Here is a 16,279-nt window from a genome sequence, read left to right on the forward strand (position 1 = left end):
GCACAGCAGCACTGATCTGGAACTGGTTGCTCTCATTTTGCATGTTGAAATAAGAATTATAAGAATACCATCAACACTGAGTAAAATTATTTGGCTTTAAACTCTCTGATCTTTAAAAGTTAAGTGTATGCGTTCGTCTGTTTTTGATAGTGCCTATTAGATATATGGAGAACAGATTTTGAAAGAGTGAAGACTAGACATCTGTGCAGCTTGTTTACCAGAAAGTGTTTTAAAAAGCTTCTTGTTTTTTAATACAAATTTTTTGTCATGTCATGAATTCAAAACCTTAAATATAATAAGCCATTGAAATATAAACAAACTCTTTGAAATATTCTTATATGATTTAATGTTATGATTTAATGTTTTTTTTAAAATATCAATTCTTCCTTGGCGTGTTAAGTTATAGCAATTGATAAACATTTCTTGAAAAAAAAAAAATCCACGACAATTTGACAATGTCACAGAGTAAAGCAGTACAGTTCATTATCATTTACAAGTTTGCCTCAATCATTTGGCTCCAGTTGGTGCTATTGCACCATTTTGCCCACATAAAGATAGGGTCTTTGTTGATTAATGGCTTTGAAATTAAACATTTAAAATACTCTCACAAAGTCTAAATACTGCCCCTTTGGACACAGAGTCATCCCATATCCCTCAGTTGGTTTCAGACCAAGTCTGTAGCGACTGTGTCTGGGCTGCCTCATAACTTGGTTTCCAAACTCTTTTTCTCTGAGAAGGATTTCCCGCAGAGAGTGATGGCTTTAAACTCCTCAGAGATCTCCAGCAGGGTCTTCCCTTTTGTCTCAGGCAGGAGGAAGAAGGTGTAAAGACAACCCAGCAGGCACATACATGCGAACAGCACAAAGCAGTATGAGCTGAGGGCATTCTGGGACAGAGGAAACAGAGAGTAAAGCATCAGCACGAGCTTCATCTTTTCAACAGCACAGCATGACTCTGTGATACTGTTAATGAAAATTTTGTTCATCCTCAAAAGCATCATTTGCAATTTTTCTTCATGGTCATACTCACAATCAGGAATGGAAAGACTAGGCCCAGCACAGAAAACAGTAACCAGCGCTGGATTCCCATGAGGACCAGAGCTGCCAGTCGATCGGACTGGATAAATATCTCACTGTTGAGAGTAGCTGTGGCTCCCGCTGGGCGAACCACAGAGAGGACACAGGTGATTTAATTAATTATCTACAGTACGCTTACAAACATCTTTTTTCCAATCATTTCATTTTATGAGGCACTGAATTTCCTTTTTGTTTCAACAGTCAGCTACTGCACATTAATAAACTGTAAAGCACATACCAGGTCCTCCACAAAAGCAGATGATGTAGAGGATGATAAGACCACAGGTAAGGTAAGGAACCCAATAGCTGGAATCCTGCATGAATGACAGTTTTGTATATATGAATATTAACACATGTATTGATAACTTTAAGGGCAATCAAGGCTGGTACCCATTTTGCCTATATGGAAATGAGTTGGTTTCAGTCCTGTTGGCAGTATATTTTCATTTTCACTTTAAGAGCATTACAATATTTTCTCACTTCTTTACCCTTAGTGGTATCAAGCCATGCAGATACACAAGAAAAAAAACCTTTGCAATCATAACAAATGCAGATACTCCCATACAGGGAACAAGGACTTTTAAGGAGTATGAAAATTAGCTATATGTTTCACGGCCTTGTTATAAAGGAGCACAGGAGGCAGCATGTATAGTGGTATATCTGCATGTGCCAAGTGAACACTTTCAAAACTTTCAAAAGGCTTAAAAGCCTCAGTGCTTCAGCAAGGCTTCATCAGTCCATCAATAATGGCTGTCATGGTCTCCAGATGTCAACCTAACTGAAAACCTATAGGAGATTTTGGGCTGACACACTGAGCAGCACTCACAGCACTTCCCTCCAGTATAGTTCAGAGACTTGGAGAGTCTATGACAAGAAAGCAATGAATCTTCTTTGGAGGCTCATGTTGGAATACTAACTTAATAAGACACTTTATGTTGTTTTTTCCATTAATTTGTTACCCATCTGTAGTTTCAGTTTCATCTGCTGAGCTTTTGAAATGTGTTTTCTAAGGTTTCTGCCTTCACCCCAATACATTGTAGGTCAATGGGATTTCATTTATGGTGTTTACTGCTCTTACTTCGGAAGTGAAAACTGGGGGAACTGACTCTTTAAAATGCATTGAGCATCTTCTATCCCCACACATGGCCACATCTGTATCAGTATTCAAAGGTGACAGGTTTACCTTCAGGTTCAGAGTGACTGTGACCAACACCCAGCTGGCAGACATGACCCCATAGCCCACCCAGAACAACGGCCTCCTCCCTGTGTGCTCAATCAGCAGACCCTGAGAGGAAAAAAGGTAGAACACACTAATAGAATTTTAACAGATTTTCTATAATGAGCAACACATCTCTCGTTTATAGAGATAAAGCTGCAAGCAGCGATGGGCGGGCCCTCGGACCCCTTGCGAGCCGCGGGAGTCGCAGCCAGTGCAGCCATGCACAAGAGTCCTCCTATGTCCTCTCCTCTCTCCTGCTCTTCTCCCCAGAGAAGCACAGCAGTATACAGCAACAGAAAAGACATGGACCCCTCCAAGCAGGGGGCGCTGTGAGTGTATCATCATATGGGCATATAAATGAGTTGTGTGAAGGTCATCCTGATTATCTGAGCAAACATGTAATTTGGTTTAATGGCGCTATTTGTGTATCATGATATCAGTATGTCAATCTCTTCTGCATCACATGATCAACATGACTGTAAAGTTTGATCCACATTGGATGAAGTATGTGGGAGATAAAGGCACAAATACATCCATTTCCTGTGTGTTGGGGAAGGGTCAATTTCGTGGCAGCGCCACAGCCAGACTGTGTAACCCAGACCAAAGCTTTTGACAACTTTTAGTCATCAAGTCCGTGGGTCTTACTTGGAAAATTTTCACTCTCTAGGGTGCACTACATAGCTGTTTGGCCGTTCTTGGTTGCACGGAAAGTGTCAAACAAGAACTTTCGTTCAAATTAGCCGACAAAGCGGCGGGAGAAAAATAAAAAGAGGAGGAGTGTAATAATAATCCCTTCAGTTACAATAGGGCGTAACACAAATGTCGTACTTGGGCCCTAATAAAAAAGGTCAGAGTATAGTAAAGCTTAAAAATAGGCCAAAAAAAGTATTTTTTTAGAACGGCCTCAAAATGTCATAAAAATGGTCATAGTATAGTAAGGCGTCAAAATCGGCCAAAAAAAGTCACTTTTTTTGTGGCCTCAAAATGTCATAAAAATGGTCATAGTATAGTAAGGCGTCAAAATCGGCCAAAAAAAATTCAAAATATTTTTTGGCCTCAAAATGTCATAAAAATGATCATTGTATAGTAAGGCGTCAAAATCGGCCAAAAAAAGTCAAATTTATTTTTGGCCTCAAAATGTCACAAAAATTGTCATAGTATATAGTAAGGCGTCAAAATCGGCCAAAAAAAGTCATTTTTCAGAACGGCCTCAAAATGCCATAAAAATGGTCATAGTATAGTAAGGCGTCAAAATCGGCCAAAAAAAGACAAATTTTTTTATTAGGTCAAAATGTCACAAAAAACGTCATAATATAGTAAGGTGTCAAAATCGGCCAAAAAAAGTCAATTTTTGGGGGGGATAAAAATGTCATAAAAAACGTCATAGTATAATAAGGCGTCAAAATCAGCCAAAAAATGTCAAAATTTTTTTTTGGGCAAAAATTTCATAAAAATGGTCATAGTATATTAAGGCGTCAAAATGGGCCAAAAAAAGTCCAAAATTTTTTTTGACCTCAAAATGTCATAAAAAACGTCATAGTATAGTAAGGCGTCAAAATCGGCCAAAAAAAGTCAATTTTTTGGGGGGATAAAAATGTCATAAAAAACGTCATAGTATAGTAAGGCGTCAAAATCGGCCAAAAAAAGTCATTTTTCAGAACGGCCTCAAAATGTCATAAAAAACGTCATAGTATAGTAAGGCGTTTTTTTCGGCCAAAAAAAGTCAAAGTTTTTTTTGTCCTCAAAATGTCATAAAAAAACGTCATAGTATAATAAGGCGTCAAAATCGGCCAAAAAAAGTCAAAAATTTTTTTGACCTCAAAATGTCATAAAAAACGTCATAGTATAGTAAGGCGTCAAAATCAGCCAAAAAAAGTCAAAATTTTTTTTGACCTCAAAATGTCATAAAAAACGTCCTAGTATAGTAAGGCGTCAAAATCGGCCAAAAAAAGTCCAAATTTTTTTTGACCTCAAAATGTCATAAAAAATATCATAGTATAGTAAGGCGTTTTTTTCGGCCAAAAAAAGTCAAAAAATTTTTTGACCTCAAAATGTCATAAAAAACGTCATAGTATAGTAAGGCGTCAAAATCGGCCAAATAAAGTCAAATTTTTTTATTAGGTCAAAATGTCATAAAAAACGTCATAGTATAGTAAGGCGTTTTTTTCGGCCAAAAAAAGTCAAAAAATTTTATGACCTCAAAATGTCATAAAAAACGTCATAGTATAGTAAGGCGTTTTTTTCGGCCAAAAAAAGTCAAAAAATTTTATGACCTCAAAATGTCATAAAAAACGTCATAGTATAGTAAGGCGTCAAAATCGGCCAAAAAAAGTCAATTTTTTGGGGGGATAAAAATGTCATAAAAAACGTCATAGTATAGTAAGGCGTCAAAATCGGCCAAAAAAAGTCAAAATTAATTTTGACCTCAAAATGTCATAAAAAACGTCAATGTATAATAAGGCGTCAAAATCAGCAAAAAAATGTCAAAATTTTTTTTTGGGCAAAAATGTCATAAAAAACGTCATAGTATAGTAAGGCGTTTTTTTCGGCCAAAAAAAGTCAAAAATTTTTTTGACCTCAAAATGTCATAAAAAACGTCATAGTATAGTAAGGCGTTTTTTTCGGCCAAAAAAAGTCAAAAAATTTTATGACCTCAAAATGTCATAAAAAACGTCATAGTATAGTAAGGCGTCAAAATCGGCCAAATAAAGTCCAAATTTTTTTTTACCTCAAAATGTCATAAAAAACGTCATAGTATAGTAAGGCGTCAAAATCGGCCAAAAAAAGTCAATTTTTTGGGGGGGTAAAAATGTCATAAAAAACGTCATAGTATAGTAAGGCGACAAAATCGGCCAAAAAAAGTCATTTTTCAGAACGGCCTAAAAATGACATAAAAATGGTCATAGTATAGTAAGGCGTTTTTTTCGGCCAAAAAAAGTCAAAAAAGTTTTTGACCTCAAAATGTCATAAAAAACGTCATAGTATAATAAGCCGTCAAAATCGGCCAAAAAAAGTCAAAAAATTTTTTGACCTCAAAATGTCATAAAAAACGTCATAGTATAGTAAGGCGTTTTTTTCGGCCAGAAAAAGTAAAAAAATTTTTTGACCTCAAAATGTCATAAAAAAACGTCATAGTATAGTAAGGCGTTTTTTTCGGCCAAAAAAAGTCAAACTTTTTTTTGACCTCAAAATGTCATAAAAAACGTCATAGTATAGTAAGGCGTTTTTTTCGGCCAAAAAAAGTCAAATTTTTTTTTGACCTCAAAATGTCATAAAAAACGTCATAGTATAGTAAGGCGTTTTTTTCGGCCAAAAAAAGTCAAAATTTTTTTTGACCTCAAAATGTCATAAAAAATGTCATAGTATAGTAAGGCGTTTTTTTTCGGCCAAAAAATGTCAAAATTTTTTTTGACCTCAAAATGTCATAAAAAACGTCATAGTATAGTAAGGCGTCAAAATCGGCCAAAAAAAGTCAAAATTTTTTTTGACCTCAAAATGTCATAAAAAATGTCATAGTATAGTAAGGCGTTTTTTTTCGGACGAAAAAAGTCAAAAAATTTTTTGACCTCAAAATGTCATAAAAAACGTCATAGTATAGTAAGGCGTTTTTTTCGGCCAAAAAAAGTCAAAAAATTTTATGACCTCAAAATGTCATAAAAAACGTCATAGTATAGTAAGGCGTCAAAATCGGCCAAAAAAAGTCCAAATTTTTTTTTACCTCAAAATGTCATAAAAAACGTCATAGTATAGTAAGGCGTCAAAATCGGCCAAAAAAAGTCAAAATTTTTTTTGACCTCAAAATGTCATAAAAAATGTCATAGTATAGTAAGGCGTTTTTTTTCGGACAAAAAAAGTCAAAAAATTTTTTGACCTTAAAATGTCATAAAAAACTTCATAGTATAGTAAGGCGTCAAAATCGGCCAAAAAAAGTCAAAATTTTTTTTTGGGCAAAAATGTCATAAAAATGGTCAGAGTATAGTAAGGCGTCAAAATCGGCCAAAAAAAGTCATTTTTCAGAACGGCCTCAAAATGACATAAAAATGGTCATAGTATAGTAAGGCGTTTTTTTCGGCCAAAAAAAGTCAAAAAATTTTTTGACCTCAAAATGTCATAAAAAAGGTCATAGTATAGTAAGGCGTTTTTTTCAGCCAAAAAAAGTTCAAATTTTTTTTTACCTCAAAATGTCATAAAAAACGTCATAGTATAGTAAGGCGTCAAAATCGGCCAAAAAAAGTCAAAAAATTTTTTGACCTCAAAATGTCATAAAAAACGTCATAGTATAGTAAGGCGTTTTTTTCGGCGAAAAAAAGTCAAAAAATATTTTGACCTCAAAATGTCATAAAAAACGTCATAGTATAGTAAGGCGTCAAAATCGGCCAAAAAAAGTCAAAAAATTTTTTGACCTCAAAATGTCATAAAAAACGTCATAGTATAGTAAGGCGTTTTTTTCGGCCAAAAAAAGTCCAAAAATTTTTTGACCTCAAAATGTCATAAAAAACGTCATAGTATAGTAAGGCGTTTTTTTCGGCCAAAAAAAGTCAAAAAATTTTATGACCTCAAAATGTCATAAAAAACGTCATAGTATAGTAAGGCGTCAAAATCGGCCAAAAAAAGTCCAAATTTTTTTTTACCTCAAAATGTCATAAAAAACGTCATAGTATAGTAAGGCGTCAAAATCGGCCAAAAAAAGTCAATTTTTTGGGGGGATAAGAATGTCATAAAAAACCTCATAGTATAGTAAGGCGTTTTTTTCGGCCAAAAAAAGTCAAAATTAATTTTGACCTCAAAATGTCATAAAAAACGTCAATGAATAATAAGGCGTCAAAATCAGCCAAAAAATGTCAAAATTTTTTTTTGGGCAAAAATGTCATAAAAATGGTCATAGTATAGTAAGGCGTCAAAATCGGCCAAAAAAAGTCAAAAAATTTTTTGACCTCAAATTGTCATAAAAAACGTCATAGTATAGTAAGGCGTTTTTTTTGGCCAAAAAAAGTCCAAAATTTTTTTTGACCTCAAAATGTCATAAAAAACGTCATAGTATAGTAAGGCGTCAAAATCGGCCAAAAAAAGTCAATTTTTTGGGGGGGTAAAAATGTCATAAAAAACGTCATAGTATAGTAAGGCGTCAAAATCGGCCAAAAAAAGTCAATTTTTTGGGGGGGTAAAAATGTCATAAAAAACTTCATAGTATAGTAAGGCGTTTTTTTCGGCCAAAAAAAGTCAAAATTAATTTTGACCTCAAAATGTCATAAAAAACGTCAATGAATAATAAGGCGTCAAAATCAGCCAAAAAATGTCAAAATTTTTTTTGGGCAAAAATGTCATAAAAATGGTCATAGTATAGTAAGGCGTCAAAATCGGCCAAAAAAAGTCAAAATTTTTTTTGACCTCAAATTGTCATAAAAAACGTCATAGTATAGTAAGGCGTTTTTTTTGGCCAAAAAAAAGTCCAAAATTTTTTTTGACCTCAAAATGTCATAAAAAACGTCATAGTATAGTAAGGCGTCAAAATCGGCCAAAAAAAGTCAATTTTTTGGGGGGGTAAAAATGTCATAAAAAACGTCATAGTATAGTAAGGCGTCAAAATCGGCCAAAAAAAGTCAATTTTTTGGGGGGGTAAAAATGTCATAAAAAACGTCATAGTATAGTAAGGCGTCAAAATCGGCCAAAAAAAGTCCAAATTTTTTTTGACCTCAAAATGTCATAAAAAAACGTCATAGTATAGTAAGGCGTCAAAATCGGCCAAAAAAAGTCAAAATTAATTTTGACCTCAAAATGTCATAAAAAACGTCCTAGTATAGTAAGGCGCCAAAATCGGCCAAAAAAAGTCCAAATTTTTTTTGACCTCAAAATGTCATAAAAAACGTCATAGTATAGTGAGGCGTTTTTTTTCGGCCAAAAAAAGTCAAAAAATTTTTTGACCTCAAAATGTCATAAAAAACGTCATAGTATAGTAAGAAGTCAAAATTGGCCAAAAAAAGTCAAAACCTTTTTTGACCTCAAAATGTCATAAAAAACGTCATAGTATAGTAAGGCGTTTTTTTCGGCCAAAAAAAGTCAAAAAATTTTTTGACCTCAAAATGTCATAAAAAACATCATAGTATAGTAAGAAGTCAAAATTGGCCAAAAAAAGTCAAAACCTTTTTTGACCTCAAAATGTCATAAAAAACGTCATAGTATAGTAAGGCGTTTTTTTCGGCCAAAAAAAGTCCAAACTTTTTTTGACCTCAAAATGTCATAAAAAACGTCATAGTATAGTAAGGCGTTTTTTTCGGCCAAAAAAAGTCAAAAAAATTTTTTACCTCAAAATATCATAAAAAACGTCATAGTATAGTAAGGCGTTTTTTTCGGCCAAAAAAAGTCCAAATTTTTTTTGACCTCAAAATTTCGTAAAAAACGTCATAGTATAGTAAGGCGTCAAAATCGGCCAAAAAAAGTCAAAATTTTTTTTGACCTCAAAATGTCGTAAAAAACGTCATAGTATAGTAAGGCGTTTTTTTCGGCCAAAAAAAGTCAAAAAATTTTTTGACCTCAAAATGTCGTAAAAAACGTCATAGTATAGTAAGGCGTTTTTTTGGGCCAAAAAAAGTCAAAATTTTTTTTGACCTCAAAATGTCATAAAAAACGTCATAGTATAGTAAGGCGTTTTTTTCGGCCAAAAAAAGTCCACATTTTTTTTGACCTCAAAATGTCGTAAAAAACGTCATAGTATAGTAAGGCGTTTTTTTCGGCCAAAAAAAGTCCAAATTTTTTTTGACCTCAAAATGTCATAAAAAACGTCATAGTATAGTATGGCGTCAAAATCGGGCAAAATAAGTCAAAAAATTTTTTTGACCTCAAAATGTCATAAAATACGTCATAGTATAGTAAGGCTTCAAAATCGGCCAAAAAAAGTCACATTTTTTTTTGACCTCAAAATGTCATAAAAAACGTCATAGTATAGTAAGGCATCAAAATCGGCCAAAAAAAGTCACATTTTTTTTTTACCTCAAAATGTCATAAAAAACGTCATAGTATAGTAAGGCGTTTTTTTCGGCCAAAAAAAGTCAAAAATTTTTTTGACCTCAAAATGTCATAAAAAAAACGTCATAGTATGGTAAGGCGTTTTTTCGGCCAAAAAAAGTCCAAATTTTTTTTGACCTCAAAATGTCATAAAAAACGTCATAGTATAGTAAGGCGTCAAAATCGGCCAAAAAAAGTCAAAATTAATTTTGACCTCAAAATGTCATAAAAAACGTCAATGAATAATAAGGCGTCAAAATCAGCCAAAAAATGTCAAAATTTTTTTTTGGGCAAAAATGTCATAAAAATGGTCATAGTATAGTAAGGCGTTTTTTTCGGCCAAAAAAAGTCCAAATTTTTTTTGACCTCAAAATGTCTTAAAAAACGTCATAGTATAGTAAGGCGTTTTTTTCGGCCAAAAAAAGTCAAAATTTTTTTTGACCTCAAAATGTCGTAAAAAACGTCATAGTATAGTAAGGCGTTTTTTTCGGCCAAAAAAAGTCAAAAATTTTTTTTACCTCAAAATGTCATAAAAAACGTCATAGTATAGTAAGGCATCAAAATCGGCCAAAAAAAGTCACATTTTTTTTTGACCTCAAAATATCATAAAAAACGTCATAGTATAGTAAGGCGTTTTTTTCGGCCAAAAAAAGTCCAAATTTTTTTTGACCTCAAAATTTCGTAAAAAACGTCATAGTATAGTAAGGCGTCAAAATCGGCCAAAAAAAGTCAAAATTTTTTTTGACCTCAAAATGTCATAAAAAACGTCAATGAATAATAAGGCGTCAAAATCAGCCAAAAAATGTCAAAATTTTTTTTTGGGCAAAAATGTCATAAAAATGGTCATAGTATAGTAAGGCGTTTTTTTCGGCCAAAAAAAGTCCAAATTTTTTTTGACCTCAAAATGTCTTAAAAAACGTCATAGTATAGTAAGGCGTTTTTTTCGGCCAAAAAAAGTCAAAATTTTTTTTGACCTCAAAATGTCGTAAAAAACGTCATAGTATAGTAAGGCGTTTTTTTCGGCCAAAAAAAGTCAAAAATTTTTTTTACCTCAAAATGTCATAAAAAACGTCATAGTATAGTAAGGCATCAAAATCGGCCAAAAAAAGTCACATTTTTTTTTGACCTCAAAATGTCATAAAAAACGTCATAGTATAGTAAGGCGTTTTTTTGGGCCAAAAAAAGTCCAAATTTTTTTTGACCTCAAAATGTCATAAAAAACGTCATAGTATAGTAAGGCGTTTTTTTCGGCCAAAAAACGTCAAAAAATTTTTTGACCTCAAAATGTCATAAAAAACGTCATAGTATAGTAAGAAGTCAAAATTGGCCAAAAAAAGTCAAAACCTTTTTTGACCTCAAAATGTCATAAAAAACGTCATAGTATAGTAAGGCGTTTTTTTCGGCCAAAAAAAGTCAAAATTTTTTTTGACCTCAAAATGTCGTAAAAAACGTCATAGTATAGTAAGGCGTTTTTTTCGGCCAAAAAAAGTCAAAAATTTTTTTGACCTCAAAATGTCGTAAAAAACGTCATAGTATAGTAAGGCGTTTTTTTCGGCCAAAAAAAGTCAAAAATTTTTTTGACCTCAAAATGTCATAAAAAACGTCATAGTATAGTAAGGCATCAAAATCGGCCAAAAAAAGTCACATTTTTTTTTACCTCAAAATGTCATAAAAAACGTCATAGTATAGTAAGGCGTTTTTTTGGGCCAAAAAAAGTCAAAAATTTTTTTGACCTCAAAATGTCATAAAAAACGTCATAGTATAGTAAGGCGTTTTTTTCGGCCAAAAAAAGTCCACATTTTTTTTGACCTCAAAATGTCGTAAAAAACGTCATAGTATAGTAAGGCGTTTTTTTCGGCCAAAAAAAGTCAAAAATTTTTTTGACCTCAAAATGTCGTAAAAAACGTCATAGTATAGTAAGGCGTTTTTTTCGGCCAAAAAAAGTCAAAAATTTTTTTGACCTCAAAATGTCGTAAAAAACGTCATAGTATAGTAAGGCGTTTTTTTCGGCCAAAAAAAGTCAAAAATTTTTTTGACCTCAAAATGTCTTAAAAAACGTCATAGTATAGTAAGGCGTTTTTTTCGGCCAAAAAAAGTCCAAATTTTTTTTGACCTCAAAATGTCATAAAAAACGTCATAGTATAGTGAGGCGTTTTTTTCGGCCAAAAAAAGTCCACATTTTTTTTGACCTCAAAATGTCGTAAAAAACGTCATAGTATAGTGAGGCGTTTTTTTCGGCCAAAAAAAGTCAAAATTTTTTTTGACCTCAAAATGTCGTAAAAAACGTCATAGTATAGTAAGGCGTTTTTTTCGGCCAAAAAAAGTCAAAAATTTTTTTGACCTCAAAATGTCGTAAAAAACGTCATAGTATAGTAAGGCGTTTTTTTCGGCCAAAAAAAGTCAAAAATTTTTTTGACCTCAAAATGTCGTAAAAAACGTCATAGTATAGTAAGGCGTTTTTTTCGGCCAAAAAAAGTCAAAAATTTTTTTGACCTCAAAATGTCGTAAAAAACGTCATAGTATAGTAAGGCGTTTTTTTGGGCCAAAAAAAGTCAAAAATTTTTTTGACCTCAAAATGTCATAAAAAACGTCATAGTATAGTAAGGCATCAAAATCGGCCAAAAAAAGTCACATTTTTTTTTACCTCAAAATGTCATAAAAAACGTCATAGTATAGTAAGGCGTTTTTTTGGGCCAAAAAAAGTCAAAAATTTTTTTGACCTCAAAATGTCGTAAAAAACGTCATAGTATAGTAAGGCGTTTTTTTGGGCCAAAAAAAGTCAAAAATTTTTTTGATCTCAAAATGTCGTAAAAAACGTCATAGTATAGTAAGGCGTTTTTTTCGGCCAAAAAAAGTCCAAATTTTTTTTGACCTCAAAATGTCATAAAAAACGTCATAGTATAGTAAGGCGTCAAAATCGGCCAAAAAAGGTCAAAATTTTTTTTGACCTCAAAATGTCATAAAAAACGTCATAGTATAGTAAGGCGTTTTTTTCGGCCAAAAAAAGTCAAAATTTTTTTTGACCTCAAAATGTCATAAAAAACGTCATAGTATAGTAAGGCGTTTTTTTCGGCCAAAAAAAGTCAAAATTTTTTTTGACCTCAAAATGTCGTAAAAAACGTCATAGTATAGTAAGGCGTTTTTTTCGGCCAAAAAAAGTCAAAAAATTTTTTGACCTCAAAATGTCGTAAAAAACGTCATAGTATAGTAAGGCGTTTTTTTCGGCCAAAAAAAGTCAAAAATTTTTTTGACCTCAAAATGTCATAAAAAACGTCATAGTATAGTAAGGCATCAAAATCGGCCAAAAAAAGTCACATTTTTTTTTGACCTCAAAATGTCATAAAAAACGTCATAGTATAGTAAGGCGTTTTTTTCGGCCAAAAAAAGTCCAAATTTTTTTTGACCTCAAAATGTCATAAAAAACGTCATAGTATAGTAAGGCGTTTTTTTCGGCCAAAAAAAGTCCACATTTTTTTTGACCTCAAAATGTCGTAAAAAACGTCATAGTATAGTAAGGCGTTTTTTTCGGCCAAAAAAAGTCAAAAATTTTTTTGACCTCAAAATGTCGTAAAAAACGTCATAGTATAGTAAGGCGTTTTTTTGGGCCAAAAAAAGTCAAAAATTTTTTTGACCTCAAAATGTCATAAAAAACGTCATAGTATAGTAAGGCATCAAAATCGGCCAAAAAAAGTCACATTTTTTTTTGACCTCAAAATGTCATAAAAAACGTCATAGTATAGTAAGGCGTTTTTTTGGGCCAAAAAAAGTCCAAATTTTTTTTGACCTCAAAATGTCATAAAAAACGTCATAGTATAGTAAGGTGTTTTTTTCGGCCAAAAAACGTCAAAAAATTTTTTGACCTCAAAATGTCATAAAAAACGTCATAGTATAGTAAGAAGTCAAAATTGGCCAAAAAAAGTCAAAACCTTTTTTGACCTCAAAATGTCATAAAAAACGTCATAGTATAGTAAGGCGTTTTTTTCGGCCAAAAAAAGTCAAAATTTTTTTTGACCTCAAAATGTCATAAAAAACGTCATAGTATAGTAAGGCGTTTTTTTCGGCCAAAAAAAGTCCACATTTTTTTTGACCTCAAAATGTCGTAAAAAACGTCATAGTATAGTAAGGCGTTTTTTTCGGCCAAAAAAAGTCCAAATTTTTTTTGACCTCAAAATGTCGTAAAAAACGTCATAGTATAGTAAGGCGTTTTTTTCGGCCAAAAAAAGTCAAAAAATTTTTTGACCTCAAAATGTCGTAAAAAACGTCATAGTATAGTAAGGCGTTTTTTTGGGCCAAAAAAAGTCAAAAATTTTTTTGACCTCAAAATGTCATAAAAAACGTCATAGTATAGTAAGGCATCAAAATCGGCCAAAAAAAGTCACATTTTTTTTTACCTCAAAATGTCATAAAAAACGTCATAGTATAGTAAGGCGTTTTTTTGGGCCAAAAAAAGTCAAAAAATTTTTTGACCTCAAAATGTCGTAAAAAACGTCATAGTATAGTAAGGCGTTTTTTTCGGCCAAAAAAAGTCAAAAATTTTTTTGACCTCAAAATGTCATAAAAAACGTCATAGTATAGTAAGGCATCAAAATCGGCCAAAAAAAGTCACATTTTTTTTTGACCTCAAAATGTCATAAAAAACGTCATAGTATAGTAAGGCGTTTTTTTGGGCCAAAAAAAGTCCAAATTTTTTTTGACCTCAAAATGTCATAAAAAACGTCATAGTATAGTAAGGCGTTTTTTTCGGCCAAAAAAAGTCCACATTTTTTTTGACCTCAAAATGTCATAAAAAACGTCATAGTATAGTAAGGCATCAAAATCGGCCAAAAAAAGTCACATTTTTTTTTACCTCAAAATGTCATAAAAAACGTCATAGTATAGTAAGGCGTTTTTTTGGGCCAAAAAAAGTCAAAAATTTTTTTGACCTCAAAATGTCATAAAAAACGTCATAGTATAGTAAGGCGTTTTTTTGGGCCAAAAAAAGTCCACATTTTTTTTTACCTCAAAATGTCGTAAAAAACGTCATAGTATAGTAAGGCGTTTTTTTCGGCCAAAAAAAGTCAAAAATTTTTTTGACCTCAAAATGTCGTAAAAAACGTCATAGTATAGTAAGGCGTTTTTTTCGGCCAAAAAAAGTCAAAAATTTTTTTGACCTCAAAATGTCGTAAAAAACGTCATAGTATAGTAAGGCGTTTTTTTGGGCCAAAAAAAGTCAAAAATTTTTTTGACCTCAAAATGTCATAAAAAACGTCATAGTATAGTAAGGCATCAAAATCGGCCAAAAAAAGTCACATTTTTTTTTACCTCAAAATGTCATAAAAAACGTCATAGTATAGTAAGGCGTTTTTTTGGGCCAAAAAAAGTCAAAAATTTTTTTGACCTCAAAATGTCGTAAAAAACGTCATAGTATAGTAAGGCGTTTTTTTCGGCCAAAAAAAGTCAAAAATTTTTTTGACCTCAAAATGTCGTAAAAAACGTCATAGTATAGTAAGGCGTTTTTTTCGGCCAAAAAAAGTCCAAATTTTTTTTGACCTCAAAATGTCATAAAAAACGTCATAGTATAGTAAGGCGTCAAAATCGGCCAAAAAAGGTCAAAATTTTTTTTGACCTCAAAATGTCATAAAAAACGTCATAGTATAGTAAGGCGTTTTTTTCGGCCAAAAAAAGTCAAAATTTTTTTTGACCTCAAAATGTCATAAAAAACGTCATAGTATAGTAAGGCGTTTTTTTCGGCCAAAAAAAGTCAAAATTTTTTTTGACCTCAAAATGTCGTAAAAAACGTCATAGTATAGTAAGGTGTTTTTTTCGGCCAAAAAAAGTCAAAAAATTTTTTGACCTCAAAATGTCGTAAAAAACGTCATAGTATAGTAAGGCGTTTTTTTCGGCCAAAAAAAGTCAAAAATTTTTTTGACCTCAAAATGTCATAAAAAACGTCATAGTATAGTAAGGCATCAAAATCGGCCAAAAAAAGTCACATTTTTTTTTGACCTCAAAATGTCATAAAAAACGTCATAGTATAGTAAGGCGTTTTTTTCGGCCAAAAAAAGTCCAAATTTTTTTTGACCTCAAAATGTCATAAAAAACGTCATAGTATTAAGGCGTTTTTTTCGGCCAAAAAAAGTCCACATTTTTTTTGACCTCAAAATGTCGTAAAAAACGTCATAGTATAGTAAGGCGTTTTTTTCGGCCAAAAAAAGTCAAAAATTTTTTTGACCTCAAAATGTCATAAAAAACGTCATAGTATAGTACTTTTTTGACCTCAAAATGTCGTAAAAAACGTCATAGTATAGTAAGGCGTTTTTTTCGGCCAAAAAAAGTTTAAATTTTTTTTGACCTCAAAATGTCGTAAAAAACGTCATAGTATAGTAAGGCGTTTTTTTCGGCCAAAAAAAGTCAAAAATTTTTTTGACCTCAAAATGTCATAAAAAACGTCATAGTATAGTAAGGCATCAAAATCGGCCAAAAAAAGTCACATTTTTTTTTGACCTCAAAATGTCGTAAAAAACGTCATAGTATAGTAAGGCGTTTTTTTCGGCCAAAAAAAGTCCACATTTTTTTTGACCTCAAAATGTCGTAAAAAACGTCATAGTATAGTAAGGCGTTTTTTTCGGCCAAAAAAAGTCAAAAATTTTTTTGACCTCAAAATGTCATAAAAAACGTCATAGTATAGTAAGGCATCAAAATCAGCCAAAAAAAGTCACATTTTTTTTTGACCTCAAAATGTCATAAAAAACGTCATAGTATAGTAAGGCGTTTTTTTCGGCCAAAAAAAGTCCACATTTTTTTTGACCTCAAAATGTCATAAAAAACGTCATAGTATAGTAAGGCGTTTTTTTTGGGCCAAAAAAAGTCAAAATTTTTTTTGACCTCAAAATGTCATAAAAAACGTCATAGTATAGTAAGGCGTTTTTTTCGGCCAAAAAAAGTCCACATTTTTTTTGACCTCAAAATGTCGTAAAAAACGTCATAGTATAGTAAGGCGTTT

General features: G+C 32.1%; 1 protein-coding gene across 1 annotated transcript in view; it reads right to left on the reverse strand.

The window, feature by feature from the left end:
• Positions 1 to 700: 700 nt before the first annotated feature.
• Positions 701 to 16,279, reverse strand: part of slc2a9l1 (solute carrier family 2 member 9, like 1) — a 54,361-nt gene continuing 38,782 nt past the window's right edge. Inside the window, exons 9-12 of the mRNA XM_041034568.1 lie at positions 2,260 to 2,361; positions 1,315 to 1,390; positions 1,030 to 1,157; positions 701 to 886 (exon numbers count right to left, since the gene is read on the reverse strand). Of these exons, the coding sequence (XP_040890502.1) occupies positions 701 to 886; positions 1,030 to 1,157; positions 1,315 to 1,390; positions 2,260 to 2,361 (492 nt within the window). The remainder of the gene's footprint in view (positions 887 to 1,029; positions 1,158 to 1,314; positions 1,391 to 2,259; positions 2,362 to 16,279) is intronic.

Source organism: Toxotes jaculatrix, chromosome 3, assembly GCF_017976425.1.
Source record: "Toxotes jaculatrix isolate fToxJac2 chromosome 3, fToxJac2.pri, whole genome shotgun sequence".
NCBI lineage: Eukaryota > Metazoa > Chordata > Actinopteri > Toxotidae > Toxotes > Toxotes jaculatrix.